The following is a 16,888-nucleotide window of genomic DNA, read 5'->3' on the forward strand; positions in this document are numbered from 1 at the left end:
GCCCCAGCTGGTCTCCAGCGATTCCTTGGCCACGCCATGGAAAGGGGGCAGAAATGTGGGAATTTTGACATCTCTGCCCCAAGTCGCAGAAGCATAAAGTCAGCGACTTAGTGAATCATGGGGCCGTTGCATACTTCTTCTCTAGGATTTAGCCATCAAGGGTCAGTGTGCCTTGCTGCCCATCTCTGACAGACATAGGGACAGTGCTGCCATTTTATAGAGGGTGAGACAGAGACCCAGGGGTGGAGCGGAGAAGCAACTGGCTCTAAAGAAAGACAGGTGGCAAGCCAGGGCAGAGTGGAGGCACTGGGTACCCAGGGTCAAGCCTTTTCAAGGTGCCACATCTCTTTCTAATTAATTCTTTTTCTTTTATCTGTTTTTGAGACATGATCTCTTGTAGCCCTGGATGGCCTCAGACTCATTACAGAGGCATGGATGACCTCGAACTTCTGGTCTTCCTGCCTCTACCTCCCAAGTGCTGACATTACAGTCGGGTGCCACGGTGCCTGACTTAGAGAGTGCCTGAGTGGACAACCCACTATGCAGACGACTCTTTTCTAGCAGGTCATCTTGTGACCCTGAGGAATAGGTTAGGATGAGCTGATTTCTCCCAAAAGCCAAACAGACCCAGCCGGGGGAGGTTACTGGGAGGCCCCGTACAGTATCTAGGAAGACATCACAGACATTTGGCAGCCTCTGACTTAGAGACTTGACGCTAAGGTCCCTTGGGTTTGAAAACCCTCTCTCCTGGCCCTTGAGCTTGGATCCCAGTGAAGACTCTAGTCGTGCAAGCATATGGTCTTGCCATCCTGCCTGGCTTGGGAGCTGATGCCTTGTCTTAACCCAGCCTGGGAGCAGAGAGTCGGCCGGCGTTCAAGCTAGCTGTCATTAGTATGGGGACATGGGGGAATCCTGAAGGACAGCACAGGCAATGAGGACGCATCAGATCTCAGAATCACCTGGATCTGATGACAGCAGCCGAATGCTGGGCCACCTCGAGCATGCCACTAACCGCTCTGAACCACGCACGCCACAGATTTCGCTGAGGTTATACTAGTGACAATGACAATGACTATGTCACCAAGCACTGACTGTGTGCTCTCCACAGTCACCCTTTAATTCAAAAGTGACCCCACAAACTGAGCCCCTTTTGCTTCATGTATTCCTCATACATCCCAGCGAGGGGAAACTTACACCACATGGCAAAACAGAACCTTGCCGACACTTTTGCCAAGCCTGGTTTTGAGGCTAACACCTCCCACTTTTGTTGGATGGGCACACAGTAGGCTGTTAGAAGGCAGTTAGAAGTCTGCATCCTGAGCAGTGACAGCAGGCTCTGTCCTGCTGCGCCAAGCTAGAGGAGACCTTAGTCAAGAGGTCATGGTGGCCTGACCCTTGGCCAATAGAGAGGTGCTAAGTTCCTGGAACTCACTCCAGCACCGTGTGGAAATCCTGGCACCCCGCCCCAAGCCAGCCCAGTGCCATTATCTAAGGTGGGGCCTGAATCATGGCTGTACAGCCAAGGTCAGGAGCCCCTGCCTTCAAGGGTCCTTGGCCACATTCTTTTACTGCTCACAGGGTCTTTGGAAATCTACCTGTTCTGCTGAAATGGATGACAGTACATGTGCCTAAGGAATGGGGACGCTAGGTTCCTCTTTCAGCCATGCCCCCAACACACCCCACCCAGTGTGCTGAAGAGCAGGCACATCTGGCAAATGGCCTCAGGCTCCAGGCACTGCACTCCAGGCCCGGGCTAGGCAGGGTGTTTTGGCAGGTGGCTGAGTGGAATTCACATCAAATCCCTTCTCAGCCTGTGGGAGGCCAGCATGGGGAGGGCCTCTGATGCCACATGCCCAGGGTGTGAGTAGAGAGCAGTGGCCCAGCCAGGTGGCAGGGGCTGCTGGGAATCCAACTTTAACCCTTCGCTGGGAAGCCCTCAGCAAAGCAGTTGTGTGCGCGTACGGGAAGGTCTGGGGCTCTGGGGAACGGAGTAGGAACCTCTGGGGCCTTTGGTTCATTTTCCGTGCATGTTTCTCTTCCCTTGTCCATCCCCCTGCCTCACTGACAGTGCCAAACATAATCTGTTCTCTTTCTTCTGAGAGTCTGAGAAGTTAGAGCGCCTCTCAGTGTGGCGCCCAGGGCACACGGCCTGGCTTTTCTAGTAACTGTAAATTACGTCTCACTATACCACTGTGGTGAATGGTTCCTTTGAAAACCATTTTAAGGAAAAATGTATTTTAAAACTAATGAAAATTGTCTAAAATAAAAAGAAAGCTTGCCAGGGTCTGTGACTGGGAACTACCCAACCAGTAGAAAATGTCCTAGGCATGGGGATGGTCCCATTGAGGCACGAGGCTCTTAGCTACCTGGTCAGTTTCTTGTTCTATAAAAGGGGCCATCCTACAGCTCAGCAGTGAGTCCACACTTTAGAAATGACCAGTGTCTGTCTGCAAGGACAACCAGCATCCCCCCTGACCATCCCACCCAAGCATCCTTTCCCACTCACAGTGTAGGTGCTAAATTCCTAGCAATTGGCTCTCAGATGAGTGGGATGTTGGAGGTACCAGAGAAAAGCTCACTCTATGGTGTATAAGCTCCCACCATGGCCAATGTTGTGCTACATGCGAGTGAACATGTTTCTCTGGTGGGCAGGGCTGCAGTGGACACACGAGCCCAGACAGGCAGCCTCCAGTGCGCTCTGCTCCGGCCCCTGCCAGATCCCTTCTACGGGGGGTCACCATGGGGCTTAGGTCTGGATGATCTTTCATCACATCATGAATGCGTGTGGACTGTTCATCTCTGTGTTTGTGGAGGGAGGGAGCATGTACGCATGTGTACGCCTACCCTCCCACAGACTGCTTCTGGAGAAGTTGAGCTTCTCCCACCTGAGCATGACGTGCAGGGAGGTGCCCCATGACTGGTCCTTCTCTGTTGCTATGAGAATCCTTAGCAACCAGCTCGCTGACCCGCAGGTGATCTCTGTACCCTCCCACCCCACCGAAAAACAAGACCAGCAAACAAGGAAAAACTCCTCTCAAGGGCCAGAAGATAAAGGGCCCTGCCCCACCCTGCCCTCCTTGGGCATCCCCAGAGAGCTGTGCCGTACACGGTGAGGGCTATCGACTGACCTATAGTTGCCCTTCTTGGAGGCAACATGAAGGGGGAGCAGGCCGTCTTTGTTGGCTTTGTTAGCGTCGGCGCCCTGAGAGAGAAGAAACTCTACCACGTCTTCATGCTCATTCTTGCAGGCCTCGTAGAGGGCTGATGCGCTGTCACTGGCCTGCGTGTTGATGTCTGCACCTGGAGAGGGAGAAGTGGAGCCATGAACGATCAGTGGTTCTGCCATAACTCAGCACTGTGTGGTGAGCGCCTCCAAGCTAACCACTGTGTGAGTAGGCTGGGCCATGCCTACTGCCTGAATCCATGAGGATCCATCAGACGTCAGAGCTAAGGTAAGTTCCTTATCACAAAGCCACGCCTACCCTGTTTCTCTGAATCCATATGGAGTCCTGAGAGAGGTCAAGTTTTTCATCCCAGACCAGGACACAGGACATGAGAACATGATAACCCACTCATAGATGTGAAGCCAAACTTGAACATATGGTCGGAAGATATATTCTAGACAATGCTTTCAGCCCTCACTACGGGCCCTAGGCTGTGTGCCCTGACAGCAGCATCAGCTTCAGCTAAGTACAAAGCTCCTTCAAGGAAATCCTACTGACTCTGTTAGTTGGATTTGGGGGTTGATGGTTGACAGTTGATGGTGGTTGGTTGGTTGGTTGGTTGGTCTGAGGCATTATCTCATATGATAATTCCGTATGTAACCAAAGATGGTCTTGAACTTTTGAACCTCCTGACTCTAACTCTAGAGTGTTGGAGATTGGACCCAAGGCTTTGTATATGGTAGGCAAGCACTGACAACTGAGCCACATCCCTGGTCCTGGGTTTGTTCTCCATCTGAAACAGGAAAGAGCTGGCTTCTGTTATCTTCTTAAGGAACCACGGAGAGACTGGAGAAATGGCTCAGTGATGAAGACCATGTACACGTCTTACAGAGGACATGGGCTTCAGTTCCCAGTACCCACACAGTGACTCACAACTACCTGCAACTCCAGCTCCAGTAGATCTGATATGTGTGGGTAGTTATACTTACATATACATCACACACGCACACACATACACACACACATACACACATATACACATACACACACATTAAAAAATAATAAAAATAAATGTAAAAAAGAAACTAAACACTGAGCCATGCTTGTAGGCTGAAACCTGGTAGCAGCTTCCTGCCTTCATCTTATCTTTTACATCTTCTGCATCCCATGGAGTGAGAGAGCGAACCGGTGTGCACATGATTTCTCTGTAGACTCCACACTGTAGACGCAGATTAGCTGAGATAGTTCGGTAAAGGCTGAGATCAAAGGCTTGTGTCAACCACAGCTCCTCTGTCAGAGCCATCTGCTCCTCTCACCCTTTCCGATGACCTCATTTTCAGCAGCAGTGGACTTGCCCCGGCCTTCTGAGAAGAGCACAGGCCTTGAGGACCCATCAGGACCATTAAAGGTTCTGTATCATGACTCCCAAGCTCTGGGAGTCTGTCCCTGAGACAGCTTTTAGAAGCCTCAGTTTACCTGTTTGTTAGTCAAGAGTCATAGTCCTGCCCTCTCCTGTTTGGGACAAGGTGTAATGGAAACATGGCACCAGCCCCAGAAGCCACTGCTGTCTAGACAGAGCCCAGGGCAGAGACTGTCCCTTCCCTCAGAGGAACAGTATAGGGACACCTCTAACAAGCCCCTGGGCCTCAGGCTCAGGCTCCCCAGCAGGCCTAGGCTTGACAGCAAAGCAGCCTGCTCACATAAGGAAAATATTTGTCTAGGAACCGGCTTTAGCTCCCCATGAAGGGAGCAGGGGAGAGGGCGATGGCCTGGAGAGGAGGTTCCCCTCCCCCACTGTGCCCTTGCCCTCGGCACAGCCTGCTGGCCTGGGCTCAGCCTGAGTTGTCAGAGTGTTCATTGCAGTCATCCCTGGCTAAGAGCCTTCCTCAGGCCCAGGGTTGATCTAGGCTGAGAGGCAGACACAGGCCAGATCCAGGCTCTTACAGTGAGCAATCACTTAATCTGTCTGAGCCTCGATCCCCTCAAGTATACGGTGGGGTTAGGATGGGTCCCCTGGGCCACACTCTACCTATCTGTCATAGGTCCACGCTTAGCAGGAGGCCTGACATACAACAGGTCCTCACTGATTTGCTGCAGCACAGCCTCAACACCTCTGCATAGCCTCAGCCTCTCCAGTGTTCCAGACGGACCTTCCTTCCACTGAGAGGGAATAACAATCGCAGGAGAGCTTGGAGCGGGTTGTCAAAATACTTAGTTTTTATTCGTGTTTTTGAGGTCTTTGCTACTGCAACATCATGGTGCAAGCAATAGGGTTTTAGTTTCTCCTGTTAAATTTTTTTTTTTTTTTAAATGGGAAACTAGGGCTGAGACCTGGGTTCAAATCTCATGTGTATCAATAACCTACCGTGTGGTCTTAGACAAATCACGTTCCCACCCTGGCCCTTCCTTGGTTTTTATCACCTGCAAAACAAGGATGTGATCTCCATCCGAGGTCTTTCTGGCCCAGCAGTGGGATGTGTAGTGGTTTGGGCATCAAGAGTCCAAGAATCTAGATAGCTCTACAGCTAATTCGGTAGCTAAGTCACTTCCCCTTTCCAGGCCTCAGATTCCTCTTTTGTGAAAGGAGGATGTTGGCTGGATCTGAGATAATAAGACAGGAAGCACCTAGCAGCATCTCAGCATAGCTCTACAGAGCCTAAACCTGGCCTAAGAATCCTCAGCACAGCCATGCGGGGCTCTGGATCAGAGGATGCCCACAGGATGACCCCAGTGCGACTTTCCTTCCCAGCTGACCTCTGAGGTCCTTGGCAGCCGTTCTGTGTGACCACTCACCATGCTTGGCCAGGAACCTCAGGGCCTCCAGCTGCCCGCTCTGGGCAGCCACAAACAAGGGGGTGATGCTGTAGACGTTCTTGGCCTCCACCTTGGCCCCGCCACTCACTAGGATCTCCATGACCTCCAGGTCGTTGCGGGAGACGGACTCGTGCAACGCGGTCCAGCCCCTGTTACAGCGGTGGTTGGCATCTGCGTGGTATCGTACCAATATCCTCACCGCCTCCGCGTTCTTGCGCTCACAGGCTGGACCCAGGAGAAGTAAGACAGTCAGTGTGGCCCTGAAAGTTTGACAGATCCTTCCAACTACCCTTGAAGAATGCAACGTCAGTACCTACATCTGTCAACGAGGCGGGTGGAACACAGAGATGGCAAGCGACTTACCCAGAGTCACACAGAGACTAAGTGTCAGTACTGGGATTCAAACCCAGGAAGTCATGTCCCCTAGAATGATATCTACAGAGCAAAGGCTGTTCATTTAGCTTGGCTTTATCTTCTGAGTATAACCCATCTTTCTCAGCCTCCTCAAATCTCCTCTTCAACTTCCTCTGTCAAAAGACCCTGAATGTGCCCTTGGCTCTGGCCCATAGTTCTCACTAGGGAGCTATAGAGGGTGTCAGAATCACCAAGGAATGCGAGCTGAGGAATGGCTTTTGAAGCCTCCTTGAAGAGGGGACAGCAAGCAGGGGGAACAGCTGCCTATGGTGTTTCAAGGGGTTCCTCTACCCCCCTCATGAGTGCCAGCCTTCTCTCTGTGAACCACACAGCAAAGCCTTCCTAGAGGTGGCTCCGGGGAGGGTCCATGGAGTCCACATCCAGGAGCTGGGGGCTTTGGTACCTAATAGGTCCAACCAAGGCCAAGCCATAGGCTGGTATTTGGCATGCTTCCTACAGCTCTCTTTGGGACAGCTGAGGTCTCAGGTAACAGCTAAGGGCCCCATAGAAGACACTTCCATGTTGTGCTCAGGAGCCTGCCAAATATTATATGTGCTGGATGCCAAATCACAGATGTGCCTTTGGTCCTTACATCTGAAATGAGAGCCCTACCTACACTTACGGGTGTGGAGATGCACATGACGGCTTAAGGAAAGCGCCTTTCTTTCCCAGCATATAACTGTTCAGTAGGTGCCAGCTATTGTGACGGGTGATCTGCCCACAGACACTGGACCTGGCTGTTGCAGCCAGTGCACACCTTTGAACTAGTGCTGAGGTAGCCAGGAGGCTTTTGCTTACACAAACATGGCAGAGGTATGCACCCCTTCTCCTACCGGCTGGCCTTTGCTGTTGCAGAAGCTTGGCCAGCTGGTAGATCCCTTCCTGTTGGGGTTCAGCCCAGGCATCCCTCTGTGAACACCCCCTCCACACATTCCCACCCAGCCCCTTGCCAAACCCTGCATGCTTGTAGTCTGAGTGTGTGCCCATGCTTGATGTAAGCCACAGACATGTGCCCCATCTTTTCAACTTAAGGCTTCAGTGACACCCCCTCCCCCCACCCCAGCATGTTGACCTGTGGGAAATGTTGGATGATCCCATGTGTAAACGCAAGGTCTAATTAGCATGCTCCATGCATCTTGGAGGGGTTCTACCCTCTGCACAGTGGACCCCTCAGAGCTGGGCATTCACGGGAGCAACTGAAAGCTGCTCACTTTACTTCTGGATTTCCTGGCCCGTGGGAAGCCCTGCCTAGGGACTTACCTTTGTAAAGTGGAGTCTCCCTGGATTTGTTAGAGATGTCAGGCTCTGCCCCCGCCTGGAGCAGCGACAGGAGGCAATCCAGGTGTTCTCTGCATGTGGCCAGGTATAATGCTGTCTCTTCCTGCAGTGTGCGTTGGTCAATGGTCCCTGGGTAGGCTGGGGGAGGGGAGGAGACCAGAAAATCTGTGATGCAAGGTACCACTCTACCAAAGCGCGTGTTCCAACTTCCTTGAAGTTCTAAGGATGGGATGGAACTGTTTCCTCTGAATTCTGTTAAGCCCAGACTATCTTCATTTCATCCCCTGTGGCCTACTTGGGTTCTTGGCAATAGGTATGCAACTAGATGCCACTTCCTCTGGGAAGCCTTCCCAGGTTGAGCCCCCAGATCTAAAGTGTCTGTTTTTCCTTTGTCCTCTTAGTCACTGCTAGAATGGCCATATCTCGTGTAACTTTTCCTCCAGGTGTGCTTGGTGGGAGTTGGGACTATTCAATGGCCAGAGCAGCACCTGCCTCTTGGTATGATTAATCCTAATCTGGCCTAATAGAGAGATGGAATTCGGAGATGAGACAGAACTAGCCCAGGGTCCCACACTTGGTGGGAACAGCCTTGGCATTTCACAGGCACAGTTGTGCCTGAGCCTTTCCACACCAAATCAGCCCCTGGAACATTCTGGAACAAACTAGCAGTGGCTGTCCCAGGACTTAGCTCTTCCCTCGTTCTTTTTCTAGGAATTAGGTTCTGCTGGCTGAGAGGCATGGAGAGACGGCAGCAAGAGGCAGGGGCAGGAACAGGGAGAGGCCTGTCCACCCCACCCCTACCCCTAACCCCATTCTCCACCCCACTCCACCCCACTCCACCCAACCCCACCGCAACACAGTGATTTTAGCTGTGTTTGTGGCGACCATTACATGGCCTGCCCTCTTCACCAAGAGAGAGAGCCCTGTGCCCTGCTGGTCCTCACCTTGCTGCAAGACTTTCAGGCAGCCCAGCTGGCCATAGTAGGCAGCCTCGTGTAGCGGCAGCCAGCCCTCCTTGTTGGGCTCTGCAAGATTTTTCCCATCCTGGATCATGCCCTTCAAGGCCTCTTCATTCCCTTCCTTGATGGCCTTCAGCACGGGGTCCATAGCCCTGTGAGAGCAAGCAGCAGCCAGTTCTCAGCTGCAGGCAGAGGCAGGGCCGGGTGGCCTGGGTCCTGCTGGAGGGCAGATGCCAGCGTCTGCTCTGGGGTCCTTTCCTTCTTGCGTATTTCAGCTTGTTCTGGGCTTAGCCCTTGTGCCCTCTAGCTCACTGGACACAAGTGAATTAGGGTGGGAGCCCAGCAGGCCCGAGACTTTCTGTGGCTGAAGCTAAAGTGACACCAAGACTGTTCCTACCAGGGAGACTCGGCACAGATTGCTAACACTAGCTAGGAACTGCAGAAGAATCTACAGTAACTAGGGACCTTCCCAGAGGAGGGCCCTCTGATTTGTACCACACACAGCTACCTACGGGGCTGAATGCTAGCAAAAGCTCCCAAAGGCAAGGACCCACCAAGGTTCCCCCCCTTCCCTGTTACCCCAGCCTTCCTGTCTCCCCATCTCCCCATCGAATCCATTATCCCTACTCCCAGCTGCTGCAAAATGACAAGACTTGAAGGATTAATAAATTAGAATCCTTCACAGTTTAAAATTTCTAAATGTCAAAAGATTTCAAGGCCACAGTGGGGGGCATCTTTGTCTGGCTCATTGAAGGTGATTTTTTTTTTTCATTTATCCATTTATTTACTCGTCTGTCTGTTCTCTGCAATCTTTTTCCCTTTGTCCCCTGCTACCAAGTCAGTAGGGACCATGACTGTCTAGGATCCTGGGATCAGGAACTAGGATGGGTTTAGGGGGAATCTCTAGGACCAGCCCCCAAACGCTCCCAGCTGCTTCCTCCAGCATGCGACACTTCCTCCTGCGCCTCAGCCTCCGGGTTATTAGTAGTAGATACGGGGTGAAGCCAGAGACCCAACAAGGACAATCGACTGACCAGCTAGATCCTGAAGGCCCATCAACACCATCATAGCCACCTGCTTGAGAGCCACTCAGGAGCAGCAGGACCAAGCCCCACCAGTCTCAGGGAGGGGCCCATGGGGTATGTGGCCACTGCTGAAGTGTGTGCGGGGATGGGCTGGCTGATCCCTTGGCCTTGGTGAGGGGAGGTTCCCACTATGTAATACTTGCTGTCCGGACCCACCAGTCAGAGTGGGTCTCCCTAGCTGGGGCTCACAGATCCTGGGGCCCTCAGCATCACACACACTAACAGCTTCTCCGTGAGCCCAGACAAAGTTCCCACCCCAAAGAGGGAGAGGCTGCCAGGCATGTTAAACCACCAAGGACTAGAAGCACAGGGCCTTTGTCTCCCCAAGCCTGCCTTGCAGAGAAGGGAGGCTGGGGGGTGGGGGGCAGTCCTTCCATGGCAGACACTCTCGGGTAGGTGGTTGTACTGAGATTAGAATTGGGACTTTCTTTTTTTCTCAACTCCAAAGCCCCAAGGACAACCTGGTGGCCATAGGGCTTGGGAAGGCTGAGAGTGAGGACTGGCCAGCTGTCTCCTCCTCTCTGCCACACAGAAATGAGGTGCCAGCAAAGGGCCCCCATTTTTTAAACTGCTTTTAGGGCCACTCTGAGTCAGAGCCAGGAGGGGGGTACAAATATCCCATCAGCTCCGTACCCCATGGAGAACCCTGTCCTTTGGCCCCGGTTAATTGATTAGTTCTGGGCTTTGGCACCTGGCCCTTAAATGAAATGTTGTGGGTGGGGATTTAGATGTGCATAGATGAACCCCTGGAGGTGGCATGGGGAGACACAAGACAGGGATGAATAGGAGTGGAAGCCAACTCCCCAGCTACCCCAACACACACACACACACACACACACACACACACACACACACACACACACACACACCAGTCCTTTGAACCTCTCCCTCCCCAGATTCAGAGACCCACGGAACTCCTCCAGCAGCAGGGTCACAGTCTCCGAGAATATCTGAGGGGTCAGACCCAAGCACAGCCTGAATGCCACCCCTAGCAGTCATCAGGCTGTGGTCCCTGTGCCTAGTTCAGTAGGAGCCCTAGAATCTAGAATTTAGACACAGCAGGATGGAGATCTAGGGCTGCAAACCTGCCCCTCTCCCTGCTGCCTCAGCTGGAGGTGTGAGCTGGGTGGTCTTGGGGCCAGGTGGGGGGCCCGATCACTTACGCCATCTGGGAGGTCTTGAACAGGTTGCTGCTATACTTCTGCATGACCCCCTGGAACAGGCCCAGGGGTGCGCGGGCCGGTGGGCTCTCAGGAGACGAGGGGGACCTGGAAGGTGCAGAGCCAGAGTGAAACAGAGAAAAGTACTCTGTGTAGGAGAAGCGGGTCATGCTGGAGCCGGTAAGGAGGATGGAGGCGGAGGGCGAGCCGCGAGCCGGGAGGAAGAGTCTAAGTGACAGACAGACACAGGGCTCTGAACCAAAGCAGATGGCCGGGTCCTCTCTGTGTGCTGGACACAGCTGCTGTGTCTCTGGATTATTTTTGGCCCTTGGAGGAAGCCCTTGGAGATTTAAATGACCATATAAGACAACAATGAGGTTAACCTCACCCCCGCCCCCACCGCCCCCCTCCCCAGCCAACCACAAGGGTGCAGATATGAAGCAAGGTGACATTCTTCACCAGGGAGGATGTGAGAAGCAGTGGCTCGGTGGCAGGCGTCAGGATGAAAGGCCATGGNGGGGGGGGGGGGACCTCAGTGGGGCTGGAGAAGAGATTCCTGGACAAGCAAGGGAACAGAAGAGCCAGTCTGAGAAGCCAAGATATGTGGACCCTCCATCTCACCTGGCTGGCTTCGCTTCCGAGGCCTGTGCACCCCATAGCCCTCTTGGGACCCAGTATTCTAGAGGGTGCAGCGAAAGGGTGTGTAAGGAAGGTTAAACCCAGACACTGCCACTCGTGTGACCTGCAGGCAAGCTCATTTTCCATGGGTTTCACTTCTCCTACCTGTGTAGTGGGAAGAGAGCAGCTCCTGTCTCAAGCACCAGTGTGAAATGCTTAGCTGTCTTGTGGAGCACAGTGTACCTCAAAGGCTCACATATTGAAGGCTTGTCCCAGTTCAGTAGCGTGCTATGGTGTGTCTTGGGGAAGTGACAGGGATCAAGAAGGCTCTGTTCTCAGCCTTGGATTCTGATCCACTTAGTACTTCAAAATTGGATAGTGTGAAGGGTAGCTTTAATGTCAACTTGACCCAGCCTGGAATCAGCTGGGAAGAGAATCTCAATTCGATTGGCTAACTTAGGTTGGCCCTCTGGGCATGTCTGTGGGTGCTCTCTTAAATCATACTTATCTGTGAAGACCAGGTCTACTGTGGGTGGCACCAATCCCCAGGCAAGAGTAGCGGAATCGAGCTGAGCACAAGCAAACATGCAGATGCATTCGTTTCTCTCTACTCTACACTGCCAGCCATTGTGAGGTAACCAGATGTTTGGGGATCCTGATGCTGTGACTGTCCCCCTGGGGATGAACTAGAACCGGGGATTGTAGGCTGGAGTGAACCCTTTTCCTACCAAGCTGCATTTTTACAGAGTATTTTTATCGTAGCAACAGAAATGACAAGAGGATGGATGACATTGTAGGGAGGCGGTGGAAACAGAGGAACAGGTCCTTGGCCCCTTTCCCTCTCCTTCACTGCTTCCTAGCTACTGTGAGCAAGCAGCCTCCTATGCCACAAATTTCCACTGCCACGATGCTCTGCTGAACCTTGGGCCTGTACCAATGGGCTACTGGCAGTGGACTGATGCCTCTGGGACCATTGGCCTGGATAAATCCTTTCTCCTTTAAGCCTTGTCCCTCGGGCCTTAGTGAAAGAAGAAAGTCAGCTACCACAGAGAAAGGACTTGACTCAAGCCAGGGTTTCATTTTGCTTTCATTACACTGAGCCTCAATCTCACTCTACCAGAAGGCCTGATGGAGATGGGGCAGTCAGTCCCCTCTGCTCTTGTCTGGGGATGCAGGAACAATAGACTCCATCCCTTATCATCTCCTAGCAGGTCAATCTGAATACCCAGCACTCTCTCCTCGATGCCCAGAGAGGGAGGCGGGGCACTGTCTGTGGAGTCTAGGGTTTCATTCTGAGGCTGGCACCCCATGGTGTCCAGGTGCTGTAAAGAGGACCTTGGGGGAGGATCCTGGCCTTGTAAGGCAGGGCAGGCTGGGGCCTCAGACTCTGTGGAGCTGTGGTGCACAGTTGAGGCCCTCAAGAGAGAAGTGAAGAGGAGGCATAATTCAAAACAGGCTGAGGCCTGGCCACCCTTGTCCTCCATGTCTTGAGTCTTCCTGTCTCCCAACTCGTCACACCCTTCCATACACATCTCCCAGCTGTGTAAGGCACTGATGCACCCAGTCAGTGCTTTCCTTCTGTTCTTATTAAGGTGGGCATTAATATTGCTGCCTTTCACAGACGAGCAGGCCGAGAGTGGGCACAGCTCAGGGTCCCACATGGCAGGTCTCTCAAGGCTGAGAGTCAGACAGCGCCTAAGTCTCCCCCTCCTTCAGGGCCTGGCTTCTCGCCTGCTCACCCTCCCTTCTGCTCCATGACCCCCACACTGGTTTTGTGCCTTTAGATACAGACTCTTCCCCGACTTTGTGCCTCTGTCTCTTTACTTGCAAAGTAGGGTCAGAACCAACCCAGGCAAGAAGGGGGAGGTGTACATCACTGTCTATGTGGCTGAAGAAAATCAATGTGACACAGATCCAAGAGCCATCACCCAAGATAAGAATTGCCCCACCTGTCTCCCCTGGCCTGTCTGCACGTGCCCCATGCTCCCCTCTTGCCTCTTGGCCCTAGGAAAGCAGCTTCAGCCAGGCTACCTCTGTAGTCGGCAGGTCTGGGCTCTCCATGAAGCCCTGGGATTCCCAATCCACGTGGCCTCTAGTCTTTTTGCTGCCATTCAAATGTTTCAGCAAGATGATACACAGGTAAAACAAACAAACAAACAAACTGCCACCTTCAGCTAAAATGTGAAGTGCCGCCAGCAAGGGTTGAAACTGAGGTGAGGTGCTAAGGCTGATGTAATGCAAGGTCACGGTTGGGTCACAGGTCACCAGTGTGCAAGACACATTTCTCAGAGCCCTTCCGAGCACCCTCCTGCCACCTTCCAAGGCAGCAGGGGTGTGTCGTCCGTCCCCATTCCAGCAGAATGAAGAGCCTGGTGTCAAGGGCCGGGGCTGCGGACTTCTGGGTCAAGTATTGTGACCTATCTTAACTGCTCAGAGGCCACAGGTGCGTGACAAGGCCACACACCCACAGAGCTGCAGGAAGGGGTTGAGACCACAGCAAGAGAACTTGTTCTAGGAGCCCTGAACTTGGGTTACGTGACCTTGGTCTGGGGGTCAGCTGTGTGGCTGCTCACAGTACCCAAGCTCTGAGTCTCAGGCTGGCTGGGAAGCCGAGGGACTTTTGTACTTTCAAACCAAAGCAGAAGGCCCCCACTTCCCCTCTGCTGGCTGCGGCAGGGGAATTCCCAGCAGAGCTAACCACTGGGCTGAGTCATTGGAGAGGAGAATGCTTCCGTGGGATGTGGCTTACAGGTTATGACCTAAGTGAGATCCAGGTAGGGTTTCTCCGCTCCTCCCCGGAACACAGCAAGCTCCACTACGGAGCCTGCCCTGCAGGGTTTCCATGCACCCTCAGCCTTGGCCTTCTTCAGGCTGCAAAATGGGTGGGTGCTGGGCAGGATGGATCCAGCATGAGCTGTGGTTTGACTGGAGGTATCTGCAGCCGTGCATCCATCCCAAGCAAGCCCAGGTTAATGGTTCCCTCCTTGGTCATCTGAGAAGAGCAACCTTTAGTAAAATGCAGGCGTTTGATGGCTTTGAAGGTCAGCTCGAGTTGCCTCTCCATAATAACCTCAGGATCTCTTGGTTGGGGGGGGGGGCACATATGGATCCAAGGTCCCCACTGGATAGGAAGCGAGGTAGGCCTCTTGGGAACTCTCTGGCCCAGGCTTGGCAAGAGACTTTCATGACTGTTGTACTTTGTCCCTTCACGGGGAGGTGGCCCTAAGAAGAGACTTTGTGCATTATAAGGGGTCCTCCTATGGCTTCCTTCTTTAGGACTCTGTGCTCCATTTTGAAGACAATGACAAAGTGCATCCCCAAAGTGTGTTCTTGGCTTTGAAGTGTTTATTTGCCTAAAAATATTCATTAGGTACCTACAGTAACAAAGGCACTGAGGCACAAGTGAACAGTGTCCCCTAGTCCCCAAGAAGTCCTGTCACTGGGAAGCTCTCAGGAGACTCTCCTAGCCTGACACAGAAGCTGCTCAATGAAACTGAGGCAGTCATGAGGTTGGGGCCCCAGGAACCCCTCACCTAGGGAACAGGAGGAGTGAATGCAGGCTGCAGAGTGTAGGGAAGGCTCCATCCTGCTTCACTGGATTTTTGCTAGAAGACTACACAGGGGGGAGGGTATCTGAGGGTGTACAGCAGTTCTTGCCAAGCTAGGGCTTGGGTTCCATCCCCAGCACCAGAAGAGGAGGAGAGGAAGAGGAGAAAGAGGAGGAGGAAGAAGAGAAGAGGAAGAGGAGGAGGAGGAGGAGGAGGAGGAGGAGGAGGAGGCATTTTGAGATGAGCAGCTTCAGCTATCCCACTTTGGGAAGGGACAGTAAGGACCCGTTAGGTCAGGATGGGATATCTAACCTGAAGTCATTGCACATGCAGTAAACGACACAGAAAACACTTGATCCACCAAAGCCACCTTCCTTCTCATGACCCTTTGTCCTTCTATCCACCCATGCACTTGTTCATGAGTGGCCTGTGCCATATGGGGAGGACTAGGCTTCAGAAAGCAGAGCAGGCATTTGAGAGCCTGAATGAATGTCACAAGTCCCTGGCAGAAGCAGGCAAATAAGGCTTAGAGGTGACATCCAGGGCCATCCATGCAGGAGCCACCAGGACAGAGAATAAAGGGTTAGGGCAGGATTCACTGAGAAAGGGATGGCTAACCTGAGACCCAAAGGATGACAAGGAGCTCCCTGGAGCCTGTCTGATGTTCTGGAGCCTGCTTGATAATATTGTAATACCCAAAGATGGAGATGTGCGGGCTCTTGGGTCCTGTACACTTTCTAACTTCCAGTTCTGGTCATGAGTCTCAGGGATCCTAGACCTCTGCGGGGGGGAGGGAGGGCAATGTAATGAGGCTAAAGCCCGGTTCAAGTGGGGGAGAGCAAGAGGAAGCCTTTCTGCAGAATCAGCAGAACCTACAGACTGCCTGGCCCCAGGAGGGGCTCCTGAGTTTCAGAGAAGGCTGCAGGCTCTCAGTGATGTGTGGCTCCTGTAACAGTCCCATCCGTCTCTATCTGGTCCTCTCCTGAGAAAGAGGAACCTGCGTTTGACTTCAGCCGAACCAGCCAAAACAGGAACCAGATGAGCCAGGTCCCTGCACCCTAGGGTTTCTGAGGCCCCAGTGGGATGTGGTCAGGGCTAGCTATCTTAGGAACTTGAAGGCCTTGCTCTCTTCTCCACTGCTCAAGGAACCTGCCCGACATCCCTGTGGAAGGGGCCTCTCAGAACAGGGTGCCCAGGCCTTGGCCCAGCCCGTTGGATACAGGTTAACCGATATTAGCAAGGAACAGTGTGTCTCGGTGTAAGCATTGATGGTTGTCAACCCGGGGACAGGGCTGAAATGGTTCACTTCCCACCTAAGACTTGCTTCTGCTGCGGCTCACCTTTGCAAAACCTGGACATTAAAGTTGTTAGACAAGGAAGCAGACCTTCTGAGGGAGTGGGAGACTTTCCCGAGGTCAAGGTCACATAGGGGTCACTGGCTGCTAAGGACACAGAGATTTGAGGCCCATGGCCCATGGTCACATAGATCCCACCTGTTTCAGCAACTTACCATCCCCCTTGCACCCCACCTCCAGCACCCAGCCTTGACTGAGGGCAGCAAAAGCATCTTCATGATGTATGTTTCTTCCCCAAAGCGCCTGAAGAGCGAATGTTAAGCGCCCTTCTGCCCCTGCAAAGACGGTGTCCCTAGATCAGTCGTGCCCCACCTGGGAGCCATTGGCCACATGCAGGCGATAAACACTCAGAATGTAGCTGCGGTGGATGTGAAATACACGTGATTTTAAAAAGCTTGACAAGACATAAACATTAGTGTGTGTGTGTGTGTGTGTGTGTGTGTGTGTGTGGTGTGTGTGTGTGTAGTGTGTGTGTGTGGTGTGTGTGTGTGTG

General features: G+C 52.9%; 1 protein-coding gene across 2 annotated transcripts in view; it reads right to left on the minus strand.

The window, feature by feature from the left end:
* Nucleotides 1–16,888, minus strand: part of Asb2 (ankyrin repeat and SOCS box containing 2) — a 37,939-nt gene that overhangs the window by 6,455 nt on the left and 14,596 nt on the right. For both annotated transcript variants that reach the window (XM_021202150.1, XM_029540817.1), the window contains exons 3-7: nucleotides 10,878–10,982; nucleotides 8,615–8,781; nucleotides 7,653–7,808; nucleotides 5,958–6,203; nucleotides 3,129–3,300 (exon numbers count right to left, since the gene is read on the minus strand). In XM_021202150.1, coding sequence (XP_021057809.1) covers nucleotides 3,129–3,300; nucleotides 5,958–6,203; nucleotides 7,653–7,808; nucleotides 8,615–8,781; nucleotides 10,878–10,982 — 846 coding nt within the window. The remainder of the gene's footprint in view (nucleotides 1–3,128; nucleotides 3,301–5,957; nucleotides 6,204–7,652; nucleotides 7,809–8,614; nucleotides 8,782–10,877; nucleotides 10,983–16,888) is intronic.

This window comes from Mus pahari, chromosome 7 (assembly GCF_900095145.1).
Source record: "Mus pahari chromosome 7, PAHARI_EIJ_v1.1, whole genome shotgun sequence".
NCBI classification, from domain to species: domain Eukaryota; kingdom Metazoa; phylum Chordata; class Mammalia; order Rodentia; family Muridae; genus Mus; species Mus pahari.